The sequence below is a fragment of the Athene noctua genome, chromosome 12 (assembly GCF_965140245.1).
Source record: "Athene noctua chromosome 12, bAthNoc1.hap1.1, whole genome shotgun sequence".
Lineage (NCBI taxonomy): Eukaryota > Metazoa > Chordata > Aves > Strigiformes > Strigidae > Athene > Athene noctua.
This window is the reverse complement of record NC_134048.1, coordinates 16,797,925-16,823,894: the sequence shown is the minus strand read 5'-3', so window position 1 is coordinate 16,823,894 and position 25,970 is coordinate 16,797,925. Positions and strand designations below refer to the sequence as shown.

Genomic DNA, 25,970 nt, shown 5'->3' with positions numbered 1-25,970 from the left:
TCCTGTTCCTTCGGAGCCTCGGCCACCCAGCATTTTGAGCAGGCAGGTTTCCCTGCCCCAGATGAGCTGGTTCCCTAAAGCCTGAGCAGACAAACCAACAAAACCCAGCGACCAGCTCTATGGTCCCCACTAACAAGCTGCGATTGTCCTCCATGGCTGGGCAAAGCACAAGGTGCATGCGGATCAGACTTCTGGCTAACAGTGCAAACCTGCGCGTTCACATCCCATCAGATGCAAGAGCCTGGATGGCCTCACCCCCCCTGGCACAAGGGGCTTACACGTCGCAGTGTCTGTGCCCACTCCCATCTCACCCAGGGCACTGAAGTCCTTCCTGCGAGGTTCAGGCATGATGCCCCATGATGCCATCCCCATCCCAAGACCACACAGAGCATGAGCTGTCCTGAGGATGCTCCTGATACACCCTCTCTGCCCTCCCGCTCTGCTTCTCCAGCCTGTAAAATTGATATGCAAGTCTGTGAATCTCCTTGATGACACAAGGGAGACAGGAAAGCGCCTTACCTGGAGCTGAAAAAAGCAAGTGGCGTCCTCGATGCCTGGCTGGCAGCTACCAGGGATCTGGGTATTTGAGTGTTTCGGTCTCCTCCCCAGTCCCACTTTCAGAGCAGAAAAACTGGCTCTGCCACCTGCCACGGACAGCACATGACACCAGGAACATGACCAACATGACCGGTCCCAAGCGTACCTGGAAGAGGCATTGCCTCCGGCATGGGCAGGAGGACCCTTTGCAAGCAAGCCAGGACAGCTCTGGAGGCTGCAGACATCCACAGGGACCAGCCCTGGGACTAGGGAGGGCACTGAGGACTCAAGGTGGGAATGTGCTATGGTCAGGACCCTGCTGGAACTGGAGAAGAGGGGATTTGGGGGTGTCCTTAAAACCATGGTGAGAGGAGGTCCTTGCTCTCCTCTTGGCGGGAGGTGTCAGGTGGCTCCAGGAGGTCCAGGCAAGGCAAGACCAGGCCAGGCAGAGCTAGCTCAGCACTCCCAGCTCCCTCCGATGCTTGTCCTTGCTGCTGGCTTTCTCACCAACATATCATTAAGCAAATACCTGTCAGCAGAGAGCAGTTACCAGCAGGTCTAAACACTTGCATAATGTGCTTCCCCTCTAATGCAATGCCCTCATTTCTAATAGCACCAATATGGGATAATAACAGTAACAATAATGTCACGAAGGGCTTGTGTACCTGAAAGCTAATTTGTTTTCTCCACCTAATAAAAGGTATTACTTCTCCCACAAGATTTGCCCCATTTAAAGCCTTCAACTCTGCAACAAAGTTGTTCCTGCAGTCATTTGACTTTAATTTACAGTAATTGCAGCCGGCACAGAGCCCCCTCCCACTGAGCGAGACTAACCCTGGGTAACTCATGCAGGGAGCAAGCAGCTATACAGAAGTGACTCGCCCCAAAAACCTGGCCATGTCTCCCCAGGCCTCCTCCACCAGAACCTGCACCAGCCCCAAATGCAGAGCAAGAGTCCCCTTGGCAGGTTTAGATCAGAAATAAGGGATAGGTTTTAACAGCAAGGGTGGATAAACCCTGGAGCAGCACAGCAAAGCCAGGGACAGAGTCCCCGTTGCTGCCAGTTTTACAATCAATAGCAGTGGTGCTTTCTAGCAGAGATGCTTCAGCTCATGCACAAATCATTCAGGGCACTCCCCGAGCGCTCAGTCTTGGGGCAAACGATGGCAGCAATCCCGCCTGTCCTGGTGTGACACAGCCAGGGAACTCGGGGTGCAGTGCAGGAGCTCGGTGCAGACACACACAGGGAGCACAGTGCGGAGCCCTGGACCGGATCCAGGGAGGCTGCTTGGTGTCGGGGAGCGGCTGGCATCCAACCCCACTGCTCTGAGCAACTCCTGCCGCCTTGGGAGGATCCTCCCCTGCAAACACTGCGCTCAACCTTATTTTTAACTGGTGACCTCATTGCTTGCTCCCTGCCAGCCCCAGCCGGGCTCTCAGTACTCTGATGCAAGGAACCTAAGCCTGCAGCATCCTCCAGTTAGAGCAGCCCAGGGGACAGCCCTGCCATCGCCCCCAGGACACGGGGACACAGAGCATCCCCCTAGGGAAGTGGCTCTCAGGGAGCCCCCAGCCCATCGGGCCAGACTGCAGCCACCAGCATCTTACGCCGGGGTGGCCACCACCACCCAGCAGGACAGCAGAGTGGCAGCCACAGGCACTTCTAGACCCCAGCCCACGAACCTGGGCTCTGCTCTCACCCTGCAGCCAGCACAAAGCTGCCTTTGAAAGAAGGAAAGCAACCTGCCAGGCACCAGCCGAAACACCAGCACGTGGCCTCCTCCAAGCTGCTGGCAAAGCACAGAGCTGCGAGGGACTAGCAAAACTCCCAGAAAGCATTAATTAGCACAGTACTGGACACTTATGTCCTCCGTTTCTGTGCCAAGGAGCCTTTGGCTACAGAAGACCAATCTCTGCTTAAATCACATCATTGTAGACCGCTGTTTATTTAGGATCCAGTGTGCACACCTGGGAAAGAAATGCAAGAGCTCTCCTCCTCCTCCTCCTGCCATTTCTCCCCTTCCTGCCTCTGAGTCAGGCTATTTAATTTGTGTTGCAGGTGACCTGGGACAGCTGTCCCCTTGCTCCAGGCCACCAGTGGCAACAGAGCTGCTGCTTCTCCCAAACAAGGACAACTGCTCATCCCACCCGTGTCAGAGGTTTTGCTGCTACTGAATGTGCATGTTTTAATAATGAAAAATGAGTCCCTGGGAAGCTGGTTGGGCAAGGGCTGGGCAAGTCCCAAAGCCCATCAGGAGGATCGAGCCTTTTTTATGTTTTAAACCTTTCCATGGCTGCTGCCAGGAAGCAGCTTTTACAGCTGCAAGTAACAGAATCTCTCCCAAGGAAAGAAAATAATTGTGGAAGCCTTTTTATTTTTTTCCTTTTCCAAGTCACTGCCAGCATCTTAGCTAACTCTTATCTATTCTCAGCCACCTCTCACCTCCCCAAACACTACCAGAAGTGCTCAAATTACTGCCAGCTCTTATTAGGTTCATGCACAAGGCAAGGCCGAGTGCTAAGACCTCCAGACAGTCAGATGCTGAATTCTGATGAATCCTTTGGGTAGGAAGATTTCAGCAACTGCAGAACTGTTTTTGTTAGCTATCTATTGCAGCCCTTGCACTGGTACACAAGTGAAGCTAGTGCATGTTTTATTACTGGCAGCTATAACAAAACCCAGGTGGGCATATGACTGAAAGAATTACTGTTCGCATCTTAAAAAAAAAAAAAAAATCACCTCATTTCCTTAATTATTAAACTACACTAAAGCACTGCAGGTCAGTAGAATTTATCTGCAAGAAAAGCAGCTGCTGCTTCATAAAACCCCGTTACCTTTATTTCTTTTCTGACATTTCTGTAAATTTTGGCTTTGCAGCAGAAGCAAAGCTGCCATTTTGCACTGATGCAGGAATTGAGAGCTCAGCTATGGGAGCTCTCACTCCCCAGCCTGGGTTCAGAACCCTCCTTACCATGAGACAAACATCCTGCCATGAGAAAAGCCCCAGCTGTCCAGGGCCCAGAGCAGCACGCAGCCCTACCCCACAAACCAGTCAGGGCTGAGAAGAAAAAAAACCAGTTCATTCTTCTCATTTTGTTTGTGCCCACTGCTATCTTGATAGCTTTTAACTGAAACAGTTGTCAAAACAAATCCTTTCTTCAATAACGCTATCAACCAAAAGAAGAAAAAAAAAAAAATTTATTGTAGTGCAGATTTTTTTACCCCAGACATACTCCTTTCAAGTCTAGTTTTAAGATGCAAAAAAAGGCTCTCCCTTTAGAGATCTGATCAGTCTAACCACGATTAAGGCAAGGCTTTCTCCATATATATAAAATGAGAGGAGCATTAGCCAAAAGGTATTTTAATAATAAAAACACTTCTCTACTGCACAAATAGAGCAGAGGAATGTTAAGCCTTCAGTACAGCAGAAATGTGTAAGACCTGCTAAAACCCAGAGGATTTTCAAAATGGGATTTGAGCATCATTGTTACCAATGAGCAAGTACAGAGGCAGGTGTGACACTCGGTCACCTCTGGTTAGCTATTCTGGACTTCTTGAAGTTCCATTTTAGCTGTGCATTTCTGCTCTTGTGAATCCAACAGAGGCTGCTCCCTCCCAATGGGCAAGCTCAAAAGATAGAAATTGCAAAAAAGGAACAAAGCAGGGAACTTTCACAGCACAAAGAAACAGACACCGTATGTGGAGCAGCTTCTGAGACAAATTAGGACTCCCACTAACAGAACCAAATTGCTTCCTCTCCCCCTGCTTTAATATACCTTCCAAGAAGAAGGAGCATTTTATTATAGTGCTTTTACACACAAACAGGAGAAAAGCAGTATCTGAGTTTGTGAACAGTCTGCAGCTGACATGTCAAGCTGCACTGAGGAAGGGGAATCCTCCTGATAAATTCTTGCATTAAATTGCCCAAACACAAATCAATCCCTTTTAGCCAGTTCTCATTTATGGCTATAAAGCAAAGTACCCACATTCTCAGGGCCAGATCAGCATTTTCCCAGCTCGTGCTGAAGCAAGCACTCTGCAAGAGAATGAGAAACAGCACCCTAGTGAGACTCCCCATCCCACATCCCTGAGTCATTAACAGACATCTTCAGGAAGCCGGGGCTTCTCTTCAGCAACAGCAGCTTGATAAAGAATCCTCTCTGCTCTATTGTTTCTAGACTAGGAACTGCAAGGTTCATGATCATAAATATTTGCCTTTTCTTGTACCTCCTTTCCAATATTCACTTCAACACCAACGCAGAGCTATCAGGAATTTAATTACGCCTCTCCAACTTAAAAATCACACCATGATTTTAGCTAACTCTTTAACTAGCCAGCTGCTTTTCTCCAGAATTGTCTTCACAGGCCAGAGAGCTTCTCCAAAGAGCTTGTTAACACATACAGCAGAGGGATTTCAGTGAAAAGACATACAGTCCACAAAAAACAGGGAAGCAATCTGCACTTTAAGTCTGTCACGTTGTCCACCAGCCTGGACTATGCTAATCACATCTCTCAATGTGCTGTAAGAGCTGTCATTGCCAGACTGCATTTAATCACCGTTCTTGCAGCAGCAGTGATCAGAGTTAATCTTTTTCCCTTTAATAAGGGCTATTGCATCATTCTCCAGCACGGAAACTACGAAGTGGGAAGGTCAAAAAGTTCTTAATTAGAGGGATTTTTATTACTGCGATAGTTCCGTTCTAGCCTCAATAAGAGAGATCTGCAGTACAGGCAGCAAGAGCTGGAAGGCATCTTGGATATATGAAGCACTGTTTGAAGCCTATGAAAACAAAAACCAAAATACACACATGATTAATTATGCTACCAATCAGCTTTACAAACCACATACTCATTTCGAACAGCATTGATTAACGCACACAAGAAACAGAAGCCTAGTGCTTGTCGTGTTTTTAAGGTTTCATTCTAGAAATCAATTTAATATTAAGTTTTTGAGGGGCTTTATGCCACTAGGCAAAAAAGCAAGTGGCTTAAAAACTGCCAAACAAGATCAGGTGCAATCCAAATGCAGGATACTGGTTTTGATAACAAACAAGAAGAATTTATTTCAATGTGAAGCATAAGCATGCTGTGGCAGGAAGGAAGAACACACCAACTGGAAACACCCATTTCCTACCATACCTCAGCAGCTAACAAGCATTGAGAACCAATTTAACAGCTAGGAAGTGTTGGGACTCTTGCATACTAATTTCCAAACTTGTCTAAGGTTTGACTTTAGACATTTAAATTCTAGCAATCCACACTGATATATTTAATAACTATCTTCTGACCCATCATAACTATCAGCTGGGACCACATAAGGCTCACTCTTTACTAAGTAACTCATCTCCTGTACAGATTTACAGACACTTATTAAAACATTTAAGTTATTAGATAGGTAAGCAGAATCTTAGACCATGGGTTAGAGAACTTGGCACACATAAGGATACTGAGGTGGAAAAAATAGCATATCTACTTTTTAAGTATTAGCTTAAAAGTTTTAACTTTAGCATAACTGACCTCCAAAAACACTCCAGTGATTAAGGGATTAAGCACATCTGCTTTCTCTTTGACCTGCAGAGATCAGACATATATTAGCCCGATTGAAAATTTGATCACACATTTCTTTGAGCAAGATAAAGCTAAACCCTCAGTAAGTTTAAAATCACCATTGCTCCCCTGACTATAGGAAAGCTAAGTCACAAGCTGCAGAGGACCTGCCTTGCAGCATGCAAATAAGAACAAAATAACCCATGTATGCCCAACACAAGTCATACAGGAGTACACACGTAGCATCTTCAAATGAACTGTGGACAACTGCAGAATTTAGAGATAAAGATATTATCTTCAATAACACCTAAGTGTTTTGAAAATCCACAGCGGGATCACAAAACTTACTTATTTCTGTCTCCTTAGTACTGTCAGCAGCAATTCCCCCCCCGCTCCAACTCAGTGCCAGGTGGAATGCAGCAGGAGGCATTCCAAAGCTCAGCACACATTCAGCCACCACAATTTGGGGAATACTGACCTAGATCAGGTCACAGGGCAAAAAACTGCATATATAAATGTGCAAACACAAAGCCCACTTTGTGGTGAAGATCCCAAGGTTGTAATCAACTAACCACATCTCATTCCTAAGAACCATGGTGTAACTCTTACCCCTGCAGTTGTTAAGCATGTAGTCAACTCTTTAGAGAAAGCTGAGAGTTCTTTACACAGCACAATCGTCATTCTGTGGAAGAAGAGTGGGAAAACGATGTAGTAAATACAGTCTACAAGAATAACTTTCTTTTAGCATTCCTCTAAAACACAAACAGCTTTATATGCATGGAAACAAGGTAAGTTAACCAAAACTGATACAGAGCTTATAAACAGTGTATGAAGATCCAGAAGTTCCCCCAATAAATTAGGAAGCGGAAAGATTGAAACATAAAGAATTAAAGCTGAAGATCTGAAACAGCATTCAGAAAACAGACACATCCACTCAAGAAGGAACAGTACTAACCCGCCTTTATAATTCAGAAAATGGCACTTGTCAGTAAAAAAAGTGCTGCGTATTTCATGCACTTGACAAGTATCTCCCAACATAAAAAAAATCTCATTTTATGCATTATTGTAAGGCCAATCTACTAATCAGTTACAGTAATTTTACAATATCATGTACCTAACATACTAAATGATTAACAAAGAGGTAATTAAGAATCACTTTCATACAACTGCTTTGTCTTATTTTAAAGGTCTATCTACTAACTAGCTTAGTGCATTCTTCTTAGCTATACAAAAGCTTTCAAGTAGGGTTTCCTTTTTCTTATCAAGAAATGTCTTTTAAGCTGAAAAAAGAAAGAAAGCTGAATTCTGCTGGAAGATAGTGATGTCACATATGCAGAATTGAAGAGCCCTGCTTCTCATAGATTTGGAAATAATTATTAGACAGTTTAATCAGTATGTAAGTAATTATATGCTACACATTTACTAAGAGATTAACTTACTGTGAAAGGGACTTGGCTCTGTCTGTGGCTGTCACCACCTCTTGTTTATGACCATGTAGAAACAAAGCTGCTGTTTTGTGAAACATTTCAATGGAGCATGCTGTCAGTTCAGCCAGACTTCTTATGGCAAATGCATGAATATCCTGCAAGAGTTAAAAAGATTCCCCCATACCATACAAAAACTGGCAGCTTTTATTATTTAAAACAAGTGAATCACACAATGCGCTATCACTACACTGCCCTTTCAGACATCAGAATCTACACAGAAATAGAAACCCGTGGACTCTGGGAATCACAACTGTAACAGCGGCCAGACAAACACTCTGAGGTCAGATATTCTCTTCCTTTTCAGTTACCTCCACTGATTTTTTAGCATCATGGTCACCATCTCTGGATTCTACTTCTTGGTTTTCTTCACTCTCTTTTTCTTCTTTAGGAAGACTACTGCTGAATTGTACTATCCATTCATGAGCAGATGTCCTCACCTGTATAAAGATGTGCCACAGTATTTAATGACTGCAATGAAGCCCCCCTGTACACCACAAAACCTGGAGTACTGGATCCCTCCAGAGGAGGGAAACAGCTAGAACTCCTGAGCTAGCGAGAAGACCCAGGACAGATGATCCTAGTGCCTTCAGGACTTTGTAGAAGGTTGACTGCGCTGTAAGTTGAGGCAGTCATTTCTCTAGCACCGGTGGTGTTAGAATTCACCAGCAAGACCACGACTAGCAGAGGTGCTTTAAAAACATGCCTGCAGAATGCTGCTGCCACTTGGTGGATCTGAAGGGTAGTGAAATAAAGGCATGAAAGGCAACTCTACCTCAAACCAACCTCTGACATAGTAACACGAGCTGCTTTGTACCAGGAGGAAGGCTTCAGTTCACGACCGCAGGAGGATTTCACTCTGGTGGCCGAAGGCTTACTGCTCCCAGTTATCTTTGTCACCACTTGTAACTGCTCAGTGACAGGGCAAAGCCACACCAGTGTCTACTGATTCAGAGCCAAAGCCACTACAGAACATGATTTTGCCCCATAAAGTCAAAGGAATAGGCCCATTTCTTTTGGCTACCATTGCCAAAGGACCTAACACTCAGCTTGTTTTCACACATTTGATACTTTCACAAGCAAAGCAGGACTGAGAACCAGTTCCTGGGAGGAATCTCTCCAGCCTTTAGAAGATGGGAAATAACTCACCGTGATCAGTTTGTCCGGCTTTGAGGAGATTCGCAGTTCTGAAAACAACTCTGTTATTTCTTTTGTGAACTCCTCATCTCCTAAAGGACAGGAAAGGTTAAAGGATTCACACAAAGGACAGACACAGGAATAAACAGCACTTCGATGCACAACTAGCTCTGCACAAGTCTGCCAACCCTTTCCTTTATTTCTCTCTGAATCATCACCTCAGGCAAGAATGCACCAAACCTGGTCTTTTTAAATACAGTTTCTAAGCTAAGTTCTGAAAAGGTGGAGACGCCAGTGCTAGAGGTTAGCTTTTGCTTTCTCAAGTCTGGTTTTATGGTTAATGTAATTTTTTATTTTTGGCAGCATTTTATAATGCACTAACTTACGCATCACCTTGGAGAGTCTAAAATATCACTTCAAGCTTATGGTTCTATTATATATGGCAGGGCAGATGTTAACAGCGGGGGGAAGGCTGTGAGATCCATCATATGCAAATATAAAAGACACATTAAATGCTAAATGATAGCAAGTGCAGGTGTGTAAGCCCTCCCTGATGAGCCATTTAGGTAAAAGCAATGCAAGAAATTTACATTTAAATTTGCATAATCCTCAAGAATCAATGGCTCTTGTGTATGGAGGCACCTTAGAGTCTCTTGATCTGTGTGGCTAACTCCCACTTAAAAATTAAATAAAAAGGTTTTTTGTTTTTCCACAGGTTGGACAACTCTATGCAGTCTTTCCCTCATGGTCAGGGAAACCCAGCATCGCTCTGAATTTGCATCTTGGCTCAAGGTCAGTTGTATAAACTGCCCAGGAGCTAAGCAATTCTAATCCTGCTCTGGTAAGAAATCATTCCTGCTACAAATTAATGCACGGCAGCTCTCCAGAGATGGAGGGTATTGCTACCTGTCAGGCTCCTGGCCACAGACAGCTTTAGGATTAAGCATCCACCTAAAGAATAACCTAACTTTAGCATCATGCCCATTGCTAGTGATCAGGGCTGGTTGGATCTACACTGAGAATTTCACTAAGAACCAGCTTCTCCTTCCACAACCTGGGGCTCTCTTACCCTTCTTTTCTTCCTCTTCTTCTTCAAAGAACTCAGGTAAAGAAAATGCTTCTTTGAGTTGTTCCATTTCCTCCTTCACTATGTTCAACTCTTCTCCAGAGAGGGCATTAAGAACTGATTTCACCTAATTAGGGGCAACACAGCCAAAGCAAGAATCATAAATCCCACAAGAGAAAGTACGGTCAATGCAGCACTTGTTTATATTGAATGTGAAAATATCACAGACTGATGTTAATGAGATAGTGGTGTTTTCCTACAGGAAGGAGGGAAGGGAAAAAGACGTATTTGTAAAGCCCCATTAGGTAATAATGGCTTCTTAAGGAGTTGTTCAAATTTCTTTCATAAAAAAAAGTTAATGACTTCTGAAATTGCATGCTGATCTGCCCTCTTCTCTGCCCCAAGACAGAGAGGACAATCTCTGCTGTGCTTACAATACTCTTCTCCAGACCAAGGCAGCAAACAAGTGGGTTTGAGGAGAGAGTAACTTGGGAGTTGTTGCTGAAGACATGCAGGAACTGAGGCTAGTTGGGTAAAGAGAATGGCTTTAGGAGTTGAGGACAGGATATAACGCTCCCAGTGTAAACACCAGATCACAATGCAGGGATCAAAGTGAAGTCTTGTGATCAATCATTTTATAGCAAGTTCTGAGCACGTGATTTTACATGTATATACATAGATTTCTAATCTTTTTTTCCCTGCTCAGCTGAACTCAAAATAGAAGGCAAATTGCTCAAGGCCATTACCTTTGATTCACTCTCTCTGGAAAGCATCTCTAAGGCCTCCAGATGCGAAAGACCCTGAAACTCATCAAACAGTAACCCATAATGGGCTTTCTTCTCCGTAGTCATGGTAACCTCAGTAGCTGTCTGCTGCTCTTCTTTCTCCTTTGCCTCTCGTAAGACCTGAAAAAGAAAAGCAGAGGACCCAGGTCAGTGCCAGAAGATACAGAATATGGGAGGAGAAGGGTTTTGGTTCAACAGTAAAAATCTTTGCTTAACTACAGGACAACAAAAGAAGGGAGAATAAATGAGAGAAACCAATACCGAGCTGATACAGAACTGCCAGTACCTGAGATAATGTAGAGTTTCTGTTCATTAGGCCCTTTGTTTTTTTGAATCCAGGGTCTCCCTCAGCTATTACATCCATTGTCTTTTTCCCAATGAATTCCAAGGCATCCAGACCTCCACTAATAACGGTTTTTCCCTAGGAATCAAATTTGGATAGACAGCACATAAAACTTGCAGATGACTTATTCAATTGAGGAAACTGAATTGGGGGATTTAGATCTGCAATGATATCCAGACACTCACAAAGCCAAATTGGTACTTGTCACCCTAAAATTCAACCCTAACTGCAACAAAGAGAGCAGAAGGACATGGAAGGAGCCACAACACACTATTATCCAGCAGCTTAATACAGCACTCAGACAGCTGCAGCAATCTGATGGGAAATAAGTTTTTATTTTGTGAACAAGCTGGTTCTCAGCACATTAAAGTATTTAGTTCTCATCCTTCCAATCAGAAAACATGAGACCTGTGGGGTTTGGTTGCTAACACTTGTTCAAGCCTTAAAAGCAGAAGCAAGCCTTCCATCTGCAGCTCTTTCAGATTCACGGGCAAACTGACAAGACAGGAGATCACAGAAGCACAGTTTCTAAGGATAATGGGTTCCTTTGAAGTACGTTTCTCATGGTCACAGGAACAAGCTGATTTCCAAGCAATTTGGGCTAGTTTAACAGAAATTTTTGAAAAGGAGAATGGATTTTATCTCTAGACAGTTCTGTGGAAATCAGTGGAAATATTCCAGGAATGAGCCTGACCCTGCATTTACCTGAATACTCTAAAGGAAGGGAGCAGAGGTAACAGGGTACAGAGGTGACATGCACAGGAATGCACACACCACACAGGCCACCGTTAGGTTTTTTTTGTGATATATCAACATTTAATACAGAAATATCAAAATTCAAGACAACTTACACATTGAGTGCCAACTAGAAGCAAGGCACAGGATAAAGGTTGTCTGAAGGTTTAAAAAGTTTCTCAACATTCATCCCACAAGTCAAAATTAAAAGTTCCTTCTTACAATGTTTCAGATGAAAAGCAAAACCCCATTTTCTCCTGCATTCCCAACTCACTCACTGTGCTTTGAACAGCAGTAGAGATTGTTGATAAAACTCCAAGAGCCCCAGCAATAGGAAAGGAACTGCCATCATCAACTGCATCTTTGCTGCTAGCACCAGGATTCTCGCTTCCTGCATCAGAAGGCAGAAAATTAACTTCCTCACTGTCAGCTGCAGAGTGAAGAAAGTCAACAAACACCAAGTGTCAGCCAGGAGCAGGGCTAGAATTAAGGTTATTTTCCTGCCTACTTTTCAGAGATAACCTAAGTCAGCAATAATTATTTTATCACAGAGGTATCTACCTCAATATGCAAGATGCAGAGTAAGTTATTTTGGGGCTAATTATGATATGAGAAACATTTCAGTGTTGTTCTTATGCAGTAAAAACTGACCTCTTGCAGCATCTCTAGTCTCTGAAGAGATTTCACTAGGACTGGGGATCCCAAGGGTTGTTTCTGCTTTTTCTATGACATTTGAAATACCTTGACCTAGAGAAGACAGCAGTATTACTTTAATCATGAGATACAACAGAAATCAGAACAGAAACAGGATTAGGGCTGCATATTGAATTTTATTATTCTGGATTCCTCCTGTTCAAGACAGTTTTCCCAGCACTAAAACCTACTGCTATCCAGCCTGCTTACAAATGTAATGAACTCAGGTTTCATCTCAGCTTTTAAATCAAGTTGTAAATACCAGCTGAATACCAGTTTAAAATACCAGCTGAAAATTATACAAGCACTTTAAAAACTTGAAAAGTAATTTTGGCTGTGCATATCTCCTTAATCTCACTGTACCTTTTGGTACAAGTTTTTCCCATTACTTGAACAACTCTCTTGGCATTTTTCCAATAATTGTTACTATAACAGAAATTCCCTTCTCTAGAAACAAGCTCAAAAGCACTAGCCTGAGACACGAAGTAATGTTAAAATATTTATCAAATACCAGAAAAAGCCTTACCTACAGTAGCTACAGTAGCAGATGCAGTTGACAGAAGAGATTTCCCCCAGCTTCCCCAGTACCCCCATCCTGTCTGAACTGCAGCAGGAGAATCTGAGACCTTTAATGAAGAAAAGCAGGAAAGAGCAATGCAGGTATTATGGTGAGGAGGGGGGACACAAGCAGTCTGTAATGTGTAACTTCTGTGCAGCCTTTTCTTTTCAGATAAACAGGAATGTGAATTTTCAGAACAGGAGTGGGGCTTATGCTCAGAATTATTCTATGCTCAAAGCCATGAAACATGAAGTCAGGTTATTCAGAGGAAGCACAGGAACATACCTTGAGGGTTTCAGCTGCGGGCTTTTCTGTGGCAGCAGGCTGGCTTGGGGATTTGGGCTCAGGTCTCTTCCGAGTCATAGGCACTGGCTTAAGTTCTTGCTCTCTCTCTTCATCACTCTCAGCACTGCCAAATTCCTCTGCTTTCTGTTCATTTTCACCTTCATCAGATGTTTCTTCTTTCAGATTTTCACAGCTGTCTTTCTCAGACATGACTACAACATCCACAGAAAGCAAAGCAGATAATCACTCCCTTGTACACTTTGATATTAGTTCAAAAGCATCGCATTTGTGTTTTAAATAATTAAACACAACTAAGACAGAAATCCCTTCATATTGCCACGTATACCCACAAAAACAGATTATGTTTTTAATGGAGTGTGTACAGAGTTACGTCTGACAGGAAGAAATGGCACACTTGGAAGTTTAAAGTCCCACAGAAACATGCAGGTTTATCTAACTGACACACCCTCTCCACAGGAAAGAAACAGGCTGATAACTCTGAAAAGCACATGAAAGATGCAAAAGATCTTCAGGTCATTGATCCACGACTTGCTTCATCCCCCCAAAAATTGCTGAGGATGGCTGCTTTGAAGGGTGTCAGATACAGATGGGAATATCTGTCAGAATGTTGGGCAGGTAGGGAGGCACTGACTGGTTTGCTTCTGTATTTAGGGCTGAACTTCACCTGGGCATTAAAACTACCCAGAATCTGAAATATGCTCCAGCTGCCACAGCAACCAGCCCTGACAGCACATCAGGGATGTCGATGACCACGAATGGGGCTGTCAAGCTGCAGCCTGCTCACGGGGCAGAGGTTTCTCCCTCTTCCTGGCTTTGCTGGCGGCACTTCAGCAGCTCCAGGGCAGTAACCTGAGGGCAGCAGCAGCAGGCTGGGCCACGCTGAGTACCCCACAGGCCCCCGGCATGAAGTTGCATCCCCAGAGACAGCCACTGATGCAATCAGGGCAGCCACTCCCAGCCAGGGGATTTTGTTGGCTTTAAGCCTTAAAGAAGGACAGCGCTACGGAAAGGGCAGCTCTGGGGGACGGGCTGGGGACGCCCACCCCATTTCCCTGTGCCCACCCGCAGCGGCTAGTGGGACTATGCGCCCCCCAGCACCCCCAGGCCTGGCCTGCCGCAGACGGGTCCCTCCAGCAGCCGGGTCACCCCACTGGGCCCATCCCCACCCGGGGCACCCCCTAGCCCTGGCAAGGCCTCCCTGTGCCTCCACTTCCCCAGGAGACACCCCCCCCAGGGTCCTGTAACCTGCATATGGGACTGCCTGACCCGCAGGGGACCCCCAGGTTCCCTAAAGCGCCCCCCATGGGACTCCTGCCCCACAAGGGGACCCCCAGGCGCCCGCAACCACCCCCCATGGTATCGCCTGCCCACAAAGGGACACCGAGGTGCCCCAAAGTCCCCCTCCCCTGGGGACTCTCCGTCCCACAGAAGTCCCCTTCGAGCCCCTTGTGCCCCTGGCCCTCCCAAGGCCCGCTCCGCCGCCCCGGTGCCGCCTCACCCGCCGGGCCGGGCCAGGCCGCCCCACCAGCGCAGCGCTCCCGTCACCGGGCGGACCGTGACCATCGAGGCGAGGCGCAGAGCGGCACCAGCCGGCTGACCCCGGAAGTGCGGCCTAGCCCGGAAGGGCGGGCGGGAGAGCGCGTCCGGGCGGCGGGGCCGGCGGCAGCGGAGGTTCGCGGCGGGCCGGGGCTGGGCACCCTCCTTGTCTCTCTCTTCTCCCGGTGAGAGCAGCGTCCCGCTACCTCACTGCGTTACGGGGACGTCAGGTTCTACCTGGCGGCGGCGGAGTTGGGGAAAATGGCGCATCAGCGCACAGGCCCTCCGCGCCCACCCAGTCAGGGGCCCATGTCTTACCGCCGTTTTGGCACGGAAATGCTGCCGGGGGTGGGGGTTGGTCTCCTAGCGTGACGTCATGCCGCCGTGGCCTGGGTTGCCTCGGCTACGGTGAGGGGGGGGCGGGGTGGGGCATGGTCGTCGTGTTTCCCGCGGCCTCCAGCAGCCCAAGAATCAGCGTGAAGTTTTTCCACGAGCGAACGTGGTTGCGTGTGGGGCCGGGGCTGCTGGGAACAGGGGTTCTGTTTTGTGCCTGGTCGTTTTTAGTTGACAGAGCAAAAAACTTGTTTTCGTGTGCAGCCGATCCCGTGTCCTTCGTGGGTTACCCGTGACACGTGTCAGGCAGCCACAGGACAGCAAAACACCGCGTCCCGTAAGGCAGCCACGCGTGGTCTCCTGTGCATTTTCTCCTTACGTTAGTTTTTGGGCTGTGGGTGCAGCCGCTCCCCGGCGGAGCCTCCGCTGGTGCTGGCAGAGGGTGATCCTGCCCTGCAGCCTCTCCCGCCCTGGGAACACGGTGATGGCTCTCGTCAAAACCGCAGAGTTTTCACAAACTTTGCAGAAGTGAATGTCTTGAGAGCTCTGCCTTGTGCTGCTCCCAGATTTGAAAGGAGGGTAGAGGGGCCTTATTTCTGCAGGACATCACAGTGCGAGCTCTGTGCAAAAGTGATCCATGGAGGTCTCTTTTGTGTGCCAGTTAGCTAATGCCAAAATATGTTTCCATGTCGCGTGCCAGAAGTGGCAGCCCGTCAGAGCAGTCTGTGGCCTGTCAGGTGTGTCTCTGTTTATTGCTTCACTTCTCTCCAGGTATGAAATGATGTTATGAGCAGAGAATGTAAAGCCATATAACTTGCAACCTCTTGGGCCCCAATTTTGCAGTGCTTTACAAATGTGTGTAATTTTAAGTACTATCAGTACTTCCATTGACCTCAGTGGGACTACTTATAGTGCTCTGAGTTAAACACAGATACGTTTTTTCAGGATAAGAGCCAAAGATGACTCATACAAGCATATGCATCACGGATTTTTATCTTTCCACTGCTATTTGTTGTTACAACTTACAGTTTAATAAAGGTTAAATATATGGAGCTCAACTTCAGGTTCAGTTGTAAAATAGCCAGTTTCTATTCTGCACGTTTCATCTTGCTTGGGCTTAATGCTTTCTTGAAGAATTGTGATGTTGGCATTGTTCATGCTTTATCCTTTTGGATCCTTTATCAGCTGCAGCAGCTGTTTTGCATAAGGGTGATAGTTGAAGAATATGGATTTCACAAATCATTTTATTTTTCCCGACACTCCACAGTGAGAGATCATTGTCTGCTTAGCAATAATGGCTTTTCCAAAAGCGAAATGTGACAAACAATTTCTAATAAATCAGACCTCGAAGAGTTTAATAGTAAAATTCAATGACCCATCACCAATGTTTTATACATTATGCAAGCTCAGTGCAAATATAGTGGAGAACATATGCAATTACGGAAAATAATTATTCTTATGAGGGAAAATGTTGCTGATTATTTCTTGTGTTAAATAGTTGACTGAGGTTCCTAATGTCATTTTAGGAGGAGTTTCAGACGCTTTGAAATCTAGCAATTCAAATTTAATAATTTAAAATTACAGTAACACAGTCAAAGTGCAGGAGGTACTGGTATTACTCTCTAATAAATCTAGAACATCATCAGTTGGAAGGTTATTGTTTTAGAAGACTGTGTGTTTGATTCGGTGCTGAAGATGAGGGTTTGTCTTCACTGCGGGGCTGTCATCAGTTGTGACTGCATTAACTGCTGTGAAGTCAAGTTCCAATACATGCAAAAGCCATTAAGTGCAGTGACATTTTTAACTGAAGGCACCTGGTCGTGGAGTGATGTGTGCTGAAAGTCTGCAACCACAGCGCCTCACTTGCTGCTGCAAGCTGTGACAGACTCGAACGGCAACTGCAGCAACCCAAATGTCAGTGGTCCACAAACTACTGCAGTCCGCAGCCTGCCTTTAAGAAATCTGTGCGAGGTTACCAAAATAAGCAGGTAGTTGTCAGCAGCCTTTTGAAGGCTCTGAAACACTCTGAAAATACTAGGGGTATAAAAAAGGAAGGTTAAAACCACTTCTTCAGACAGAATAATAGTTGTTGATCAGCAGCAACCTTAGTATTGGTTTTTTTTCACACCTGTGCAGTTGATGTGGCTGGGATGCTCTTCCCCAGAGGCAGCAGGACTCAGTAAGGCTTTCCCTAAATTGTAACTGGTGGAAAACAGCAACAAGAGAGATCTTGGTACTGTCTTTTAACTGTTTAGCTGTGGTAAAGTAGCTTCTTCAGCACAATGGTATAATGGAGTCCTCAGTGCTGGTTTAGTCTTAAATAAACAGACAAGAGGCATGATAGAAAACAGTGGGGCCAGTCAAAAAAAAGAAGAGGGCGAATGAAGGGATTGCTCTTCACAGAGAAACAAGTGAAGGGCCTGCTTTCCAGTTTCTTGCAGGATTCAGTGGATGAGTTGGTTAGTTGAGCTTGAAGGAGAGTTGGACACTGCTGTCTTTTTGCCTTCTTTGTTAAACTGGATTTGGCAATAGCCACAACAGAAATGGATCAGATAATATGTTTCTCATCAGATGTCAAGTCTAGAATCTGGTTTGAACTTCAACAAATTAACTGCAAAAAAGATTCCTAGTCTGAGTAGTGTATTATCAGCAAATTTTCCTGTTCTTGAATATGCTTAATTTTTCTCTGCTGAAAAAGCAATTAGTACAAATCACCTGTATTTATTTATACTACATTATTTTTCTTAAGTGATGGGATTTCTGTCTGCTTTAGGCAATGTTAACTAGTGATTCTGGAAGGATGAGAAACATCTGCATTATTTATTAAGAAAATGTGTTCATTTGTATTGTCATATTTATGAAATTCAACTCTACTAGCATTTGTTACTAGTGGAAGATGATAAATTTGAAGTCACACAGTCAATGGGATGAAGTGAGATATTCTTTAAGATAACATTTTGGTTTGTGGCTTCTGTACTTTGTAAATTGTTTTTTAGGGCAGTCTGGATGGAATCATAACTTCAGGGAATGGATATTGGATTAGAAATTTTCTTGAATCAGGCTTCCAGGAAAATTGATTACAGATTTTCTCTTATCAGTGTCATCTCATTTTGTTACAAGTTTGTTTTATTCTGGCTTTTAAAAAAGGAAAATCCTTGTGTGCAAAGAACATAAAATTAAAGGCTCTGTCCTAATGTCTTAAAATATCTTTTGTGCACGTTAATTTGAAGAGTGTGAATTCTGTCCCTAGACAAAATAATTTTTCAAATTGCTGTGAAATATGGGGCAGCATTTGTGTAGAGAAGGTGATAAACAAGATATGACTACTGAGTTGTAGCAGCATAAAGTAAAAGATCTTCAACGGGGGCTTACTGTAAAACAAACAAGAAATAAAGAGGCCAGAGTTAGAAAATACAGCAGCAGCAAGAGAGACTGCAAAAAAGGAAGTATGTTTGGACATCACTGACTTGATATGCAGAAAGAGACTTCCTTTCTGTGGCTGTAGGTAACTACTACCAGGAGAGGAGGGTTTTCCCAACACAAGAAATCATAAGCATATTATGCAGTGTTCAGACATCTAACATAGATTGTGCCTATAAAATGCTAAAAATCAGATGTGTGTGTGCTTTGGTTTTTTTCTAGATGCTAAATGAAAGACTGGCTTTAGAAGACCAGGGCTCAAAAGCACTTTGATATTGGTGGGGAGGGAGGCAGACAAAAATTATTTCCTCTTTCTTGCCTTTCTTCCGCTATCAAGAAAGCACTTCTTCTCTGTTAACAAATGCAGAATCCACTTTCTGACCCTAAAGATAGTTATGCATTTTGAGTGGTCTGAACAATTTGTTCTTTTTTTAAAACCTTTTTCTCCTTAATGATTATTGTTCATGAGATTATTTATTTGGATGGGAAGATGAACATCTAGAGGACTGAAGGTTGTGCTAATGCCTTCTTACCCTCATTTCATTACTGTGTTCTGAACAAAGCTCTGATTTGGAACCTCTCAGCTGACAGTTTTTATTATGCTAATCAAAATCTGTTTACTGGAAATGATATTTGAATATGCCGTAAGCTTGCTATCATTAATAAACTTAATTTTTTTTTTTTTTCAGTTGGATTTCCAGTGTCTGCTTCTAATATCGATGGTCTTGAAAGTGCATTTGGATCCAAGACATTTTCTATCACTGAACAAATCAAGAGGGTCCTCTCCTATCTCAGAGCAATACAGACAGCTTAATATCATATGACCTCATTTCCCCAAATTAGATGAAAAAAGAATTTTCTCTAGCTTTCCATGAAGCTCAGCTATTGCCTGTTAATTTTGACTGTTAGTGCTGATCTTTCAATTGGATTTACACTGGAAAATGTAGCTTTTAACGGGACAGTTGCTTTTAGGTCTTTCAATGCATCACTTCATACAGTGTCTCAAGCTTTAGTAAGTTCTCCAGCACACCATGATATCATAGCCAAAGAGGGGACCAGTATTTTAATTGAATGTAAACTGAACATCAGCCAGTATGAATATATTCTTTGGTATAACTCCAGAGGACACCTGCTTCAACAGAAAGATGAAGGTGAGCTTTTCTGCTGTTTTCTACCCTTTTTATACAGTATCTGAAAACTTCAGGGACTTTATTATCCTTTTCTCTTCCTATCCTCCCTTTTTTACAGTTGGGAGATAAGGAGAGAGCAAGACAAAGGCCTTTGCCCTCTGGCATGTGGCATGTGAATTATACCTGAGTTCTGTCCTAGCCCATCCATACTGCTCTGGTGCCTCACAGAATCATTTCGTTCAAGAGGCATCACAGTATTCATTACGGAAGAAATGACTCTGCATCCTACCAGATACTAACTCATGTTTTTATTTATTATTGCTCTGGTTTATATTATATTTTTCCAAACACATGAATTAACCACAGTTCTCTACAACTTGTGACCTTTCCCAGCTGGCAGTCAGTGCTTTAATTTTGTTACAGGATTTTTTAAAGCATGGTGTAACTTATTACATTTATTTTCTTGTTTATGCACCAGTGAGACTGTGGAAACTACCAGTTTGTAATGGCCAACAATGAAATAGATGCTATTTAACCCTTTTGTACAAGAGGGAGAATATATTTTCCTAGCCATTGTCTCTTACAGTTCTGTCCCTGTAGTTTTTAATTTTCAAAAAATAATGTCTTTTAGAGATGCATTTGGGTTTCTTTATTAGTATTAATGAAGGTCATCAAGCTAATTGATAGGATCTTTTCAGACTCCATCTTTCTGCTTTAAGTATTCAGTAACCTCTTTGTAGTTATAATGCCATATGGAGATTAGTTCAAGGTAATTAGAAGAATGAGTTATGAAAACCGTTTTCCCCCTAAGTTATAAATGCATAGGAAATACTGTATAGGGCTAGGTTCTTTTACTGATTTATTTTTACATGGGTTTTGTATATCAGCACTGCATGCTCAGCAGAAAACTGTCTCGAGAAAATCCTGAGTTCTTTTGCCAGCGGAGCCATTTACAGACAGTGATCTTTTTCATGGGTCACTTGACTTTTGACTCTGAACATACGGAAAATTAGACTTTATAAAGGACAGTCTTTCAACATAGTGTTCCACAGTGGGTGAGAAGCACTAGTTAAGAATTACGTTCCCTGTCAGAACGAGCTAGTGGTCCAAAAGCACACAGGGGAGTGCAGATGAGAGAAAGGAGTAAAACCAGAGTAGCACTCATGCAGAATAATTTACCATTAAGGAGTAGGATTGGTAACTGGGCTATAGCTTTCTGTATCACAAGCATGAAAAGGAAATTTCAGTCCTTGGTGTACTGTTTGTGTTATGCTAGAAATGGACTGCTTAGTTCGAAGCTCTCTCTCCTGTTGATGGAGCAAACAGCACATATCTAGTTTACCTAGTGATTTTTGTTTCATTTCCTCAGTTTATTTCTTTTGAATCTCCAGGTGGCCGGTGGAGGATTGCTGATAATTCCCTTAACATCACAAAGGTCAACTTTGCTGACCGAGGGCGATACACATGTGCAGGTGTTAATCATAATGACACCTTATATTACACAGTCACCCTGAGGGTTATCTTCACCTCAGGAGACATGAGTATCTACTACATGATTGTGTGCCTCGTTGCCTTTGCTATCACCCTCATTTTAAACATAACCCGTCTGTGCATGATGAGCAGTCACCTCCGCAAAACAGAGAAGGCTATCAATGAGTTCTTCAGGACGGAAGGGGCTGAAAAGCTTCAGAAGGCTTTTGAGATAGCCAAGCGTATCCCTATCATTACATCTGCCAAAACGCTAGAGTTGGCCAAAGTTACTCAGTTTAAGACCATGGAGTTTGCTCGGTACATTGAAGAGCTTGCCAGAAGCATTCCCCTTCCACCTCTGATCCTTAACTGCAGGGCGTTCATGGAGGAGATCTTTGAGGCTGTGCGAGTTGACGATCCCGATGAAGTTGGTGAGGAGGAAAAGCAGACCCAAGGCTGCGGTACCCAAGCTGCGCTATACCCCATCGACCCAGAGATCAAGCGCAGCGATTCTCCAGCTGGGGATTCAGACGATGGGTCCATGAATGAGCAAGGTCAAGAGATAGCTGTTCAGGTGTCCATTCACCCCCAGTCAGAAGTGCAGAGCATTGACACTGTTTCTCACGACAGCTGCCAGTTTGTGCCTTCTGAGGAAGGCGCCTGCTGAGTCCAGCGATGTGCTGTTGTGACAGAAGCACAGCTGACCCTACGATACTGCCAGAAAGGGATCTGCAAACAAGCTGCCTCAGTCCCGTATGCACAAGTTTTCCAAATCGCAAGGTGCCAGAACTGCTACTGAAATCTGTATTTTCTGTCAGTATTGATCTAATGATTTCAAATCTGTTAGAGAAGGCCATTTGGAATATTGTGCAATGGCTTTTCTTTTTAAAGCAAGTTTGCTATACTTTAAATACTTACAAAATAGGAATTCTTTGTCCTTGGCTCCTTGGTAGCTTCTGATACTTCTGACCTCTATTAGAAGTGACCAAGCTGAGCAGTACAACTTGCAATAAGACCTTTTCCTTTGTGAATTCTTTTTTTCTTCACAAAGTGGAGCCGGAATTCCTTTGAGTCAGTGTTGTGGTCTTGATGAATTGAGTTGTGTGCTCTTTTTGAATTGCCTCTTGGTGCATGTAGCCCAACAGAACCACGGTGAGCTTGAACAAATGTTTTGTGTCGTGTACTTCTATGTTGCTGTCAAAAAGTACTGTACTTAGGAAAAGAATAGTACCGGGATCTGCTGCTGGATTAAATAAATTTGTTGTAGTTTTAAAGCAGCGTAGAGAACAACCAGAGGGTCTCAGTTTTTCATGCATCTGCAGAAAACTTGTGCGTACTCTAGTGTGTGGAGAGCAAATTGTTATTACAAATCTTGTCACTTGAACTTGGTGCTGATTGCCAAAGCGCCTTACCCTGGTTCTGTCTTACACAATGGAGCAGTAACAGCACTGCCAGCACTGTCTTTCTTTGGACTTTGCTGATTTCACTCCCTATAGAAAATCCAAAGTTTTATATTGTATTTGTCATTGCTGTGAGAAAAAAAATTACAATAGTGTGTACTGGTATAATTTAAAAAATAATTCATCTATAGATCGGGTGTCTCGGGCAGTTCTTTCTGAACAACATTATAATAAAGGAAGGAAAAGTAGTGGCACTTTGCTCTGGCTAGTACTTTCAGAAGGCAGTTGAAGGGAGAGTGGTTAGGGGAGGGGCTGGCTGAGCTGTTTGCCAGACACCGTTTACAGGAGTGGAGTAACCCAGTGACAGTGCCCTGCTTCATCTGCTGAAGGGGTGGCAGAAGGGAGAGGCGCAGGTGCTGACAGACGTACTCACATAGGTGTGTACTTCACCAAGGATCTCCTGCACGGCTTCCTCAGCTGTAGAGATCCAGCCTCAAGGAATCAGAGTGCAGACAAGAATCTAATTTCTTCTTTCACTCTTTGGTGCTGACTTTTTTTTCTCCTTAACATTTGTAAGTTGTATCACTTAAATAGCATTTTATATCCTGTTGAGATTTAGTAGATGTAAGGCTTGTAACCACTCCACAAATTAATTTCTTACAACTACTGGAAGCATATTGCCATATAATTTTAACAACTTGGCAACAGGAGCACCATTTAATTTCCCACAACTCTTTTTTCTTTCCTTATTATTACAGAAATGTCAGTTGAACAAGTGATTCTGGATGGCTGCTCAGGATTCTTAAGAGGATTTGACATTACGTTTACATGAGTAGTGATGGAAACAAGCAGGCTCAGTGGTAATAACAGGGTGGGGCTGTCTGTTGCAATGGGTGCTCATAACAAAGGGTCTGAACAAATTAAATATTTCAGAGAATGTGAAACTGAAGCATCTCTTACCATTTTAAACTACCTTCTAGGGAAAGTTCTGCAGTCAGCCACCAGTAAGTGCAGTCTAATTGGCTTTGGTGTGTTGGCTAAGAGTGGTGTTTGTCAGGAAGGAAGAAAATTGCTAACCTTGGTTATAATAACATTCCCACCAGCTTGGTACCATTTCCAAGACTGTAGCAAATGTTACCTGCTTCAGGGGAATAAAGCCTTCTGTAGACACTTAACAATAGCTACTGCCCTCAACAGTAACTTCTTTTTTGCTTCCATAGTTTGATGGCACTTTAGGTCCAGGTGAACAGTTTGTACAGTTTTGTGTAACCTGTCTGGTTCTTTTTAAGTTTTTTGAGGTGATCAGTGTTAAAAGATACTCTTGTGGATAAATGTCTGGTTCTCTTCGAAGCCCTGCCAAGATGCTGCTGGCTTCATTTCTGTACTACAAGGAGGTCTGCAGGTTAGTTGCACATGTGGAGATTTGAGGGGTCACATCATTTTGGATATCCTAGTTAAAAGAGGTGAAGGCTACAAGAGAATGAACTGTTTTAATCTCCTTTGTGCCACAGGTCATCGGGATTGTACCTGACCTGCCTTTTTTCCCCCATAAACAGCTCTCCTTACTTCTGTGAAATTGTTGCATTGTATGTGGCTGTAGCATCTTGGACGTTTTGCCCCAAATTACATACACGATGTGGAGATGTAGCTAGAAAATCAAAGCCCATTTAGTTGCTTCCTGAGAAGCAGTTATGCAATTGTGATTGACAGATGTCTCATCAGAAGTGGCAGTTTACAGGCAGCAGAATGACACTAGAGGTGTGTCAGATGGGTGTTGGGAGAACAGGTTTTAGATTAATTCAATCTGTTATTTGATTTTTATACTTTATGTAGCTCCAAGTTCTTACTAAGCACAGTTACTTGGTGTCTTCATGTGTCCTGTTGCTGGTGGAAAGAATGATCACGCATAAAGGTCCTCAGAAATGCAGTTGCAGTGTCAATTGCTGGATAGTGAAGCTAAAGGTTTTGCTGAATTATTACAGTATTTTGTACACTAAATTAATTTCATTCCTGGGAAGGAGGCTGTTTTGTAAGGATTTCGGTAAATCAAGAGTACTTATTAAATGTAGGAACTGATCCTTCTCCCACTGAATTCAATTGGAACAGATTTGAAGCTCTAGTGTGTTTTACAAATGATATTACGGGATTTTTATGCATCTGAAAGCAAGGATGTTGGTGATGTTACACTGTAAATGTGATTTCCAGAGAATGAAATCTGACACTGGTTTCCAAACAACTTGTGAATTACTGTTATCTGAGTAGATGTGTGCACTTAAATTTGTTTCATGGGTCTAACTGAGCATTAACATTGAAAGATGATGTAAACATCAGTGTTCCTCTCTTAACTTTTTGTAGGACAAGGAGAGTCTACAGTGGGTTCCTTACTTTAAACTAAATTCTCTGACAATCACAAGGCTATTTTTCTCTTCTTTGTGACTTATTTTTATTTTAAATAATGTTAAATCTACTTGTGTCCAAGAGTACCTGAAACTAACTTTGTAGTGGTTATTTGTATTACCTGGATTGTAATGTAACTGTTTAATGTAACCACATAGGATTTCATACTTTCATAAAACGAATTGGTAGATTTGCAAAATAAATTAAAAAACAAAAGCCTTGTTTCGTTAGGGTGTTTTTTATCAGGTAGGGATCGTGAATGCCTGTCTGTCCGAGGTTAAATGGCAGCTGTATTAACTAAGCAAAATGTTAGCCAGCCTGACAAAGGTTGCTGGGATATTCAGTTATCTGATAGACCGTTCCTGTTGTGACAACGTTGGGTCCGTCATTTTTTTATGTCTCAAAGTCCCCAGTAGCATCTGTAATAATTGTTACCAGCTGCATAAACAAATGGTAATTGACCTGAAATGGTTTCAGGAAGGCCCATAATTTCACTTTTGCAAGCTAAAAGGGTGATGGTAGAGTGCAGTGACCATCAGCCGTGAAACTGTATTTTCTGTTCTTAGCTTTTTCACAGGATTGTACTATTCTATATTGTAATTTATTTTTTTTTTTTTTAAATCCTTCTCAAAACTCAGTATGTTTCAACTTATCTCCTAAAAGGCAACAAATGTGGAGTATCTAAAGCCTTCAAGTGACCAAGTCAGCGTTGCTGTTTTTCTAGGGAATTGCTGAGGTGGCAAAAATAAATTTCCACTCCTGCGCCAAGGGAAGGATGTGTGCTGCTTTCACTCTGCATCCCTAGAGCTGGAGGAGATGTAGGTCTGACTTTCCCCTTGCTCTTTGCTAACCAGCAGTTTATTAAATGGAGGGAATAACATCCCCTGGAGTGCTGTGCTAAGCATACCGAGAGTGGGAAGGACCGGGCCGTCCCACCTTATTTTGGTGACCACACTTGGGTTCCTGCTCCCTTTGCAGTCAGTTCACAGTATTAAACTCTGCCAGGGGATGATCCCAAGGCCCTGAGCGAGGCAGTTACTTATCACCACCGGTTACACAGGGAAGCTGTATTTCCCAGGTGATCCTGCATG

The 25,970-nt window shown here is 43.5% G+C and overlaps 2 protein-coding genes across 4 annotated transcripts; one reads left to right on the top strand and one right to left on the bottom strand.

The window, feature by feature from the left end:
* Positions 1–4,796: 4,796 nt before the first annotated feature.
* FAM114A2 (family with sequence similarity 114 member A2) lies at positions 4,797–14,802 on the bottom strand. Of its 2 annotated transcripts, none has more exons than XM_074915712.1 (14): positions 14,692–14,802; positions 13,173–13,384; positions 12,855–12,954; positions 12,287–12,382; positions 11,914–12,065; positions 10,844–10,978; positions 10,519–10,677; positions 9,776–9,899; positions 8,719–8,798; positions 7,881–8,009; positions 7,525–7,667; positions 6,695–6,767; positions 6,056–6,109; positions 4,797–5,318 (listed from the first exon to the last, which is right to left on the bottom strand). In XM_074915712.1, the coding sequence occupies exons 2-14, from the start codon at positions 13,380–13,382 to the stop codon at positions 5,220–5,222; spliced, it is 1,554 nt and encodes a 517-aa protein (XP_074771813.1). In that variant the 5' UTR covers positions 13,383–13,384; positions 14,692–14,802; the 3' UTR covers positions 4,797–5,219. The 2 variants fall into 2 exon arrangements, with proteins under 2 accessions (XP_074771813.1, XP_074771814.1); XM_074915713.1 differs by having other exon boundaries at positions 11,914–12,026.
* MFAP3 (microfibril associated protein 3) lies at positions 14,800–25,112 on the top strand. Of its 2 annotated transcripts, none has more exons than XM_074915714.1 (3): positions 14,800–14,914; positions 19,172–19,633; positions 21,004–25,112. In XM_074915714.1, exons 2-3 carry the CDS (start codon positions 19,354–19,356, stop codon positions 21,747–21,749), a joined length of 1,026 nt encoding a protein of 341 aa, XP_074771815.1. In that variant the 5' UTR covers positions 14,800–14,914; positions 19,172–19,353; the 3' UTR covers positions 21,750–25,112. The 2 variants fall into 2 exon arrangements, with proteins under 2 accessions (XP_074771815.1, XP_074771816.1); XM_074915715.1 differs by having other exon boundaries at positions 14,806–14,864.
* The last annotated feature ends 858 nt before the right edge of the window (positions 25,113–25,970 follow it).

What these genes read in the sequence shown, in the direction of transcription:
- FAM114A2 (XM_074915712.1), bottom strand. Translation starts at nt 13,382, where the DNA reads ATGTCTGAGAAAGACAGCTGTGAAAATCTGAAAGAAGAAACATCTGAT. An exon ending in GACTAGAGATGCTGCAAGAG is followed by an intron (nt 12,066 to 12,286) that starts GTCAGTTTTTAC and finishes TTCACTCTGCAG; the next exon opens with CTGACAGTGAGGAAGTTAAT. An exon ending in AGAAGAGGAAGAAAAGAAGG is followed by an intron (nt 8,799 to 9,775) that starts GTAAGAGAGCCC and finishes CCTGTCCTTTAG; the next exon opens with GAGATGAGGAGTTCACAAAA.
- MFAP3 (XM_074915714.1), top strand. Translation starts at nt 19,354, where the DNA reads ATGAAGCTCAGCTATTGCCTGTTAATTTTGACTGTTAGTGCTGATCTT. An exon ending in GCTTCAACAGAAAGATGAAG is followed by an intron (nt 19,634 to 21,003) that starts GTGAGCTTTTCT and finishes TTGAATCTCCAG; the next exon opens with GTGGCCGGTGGAGGATTGCT.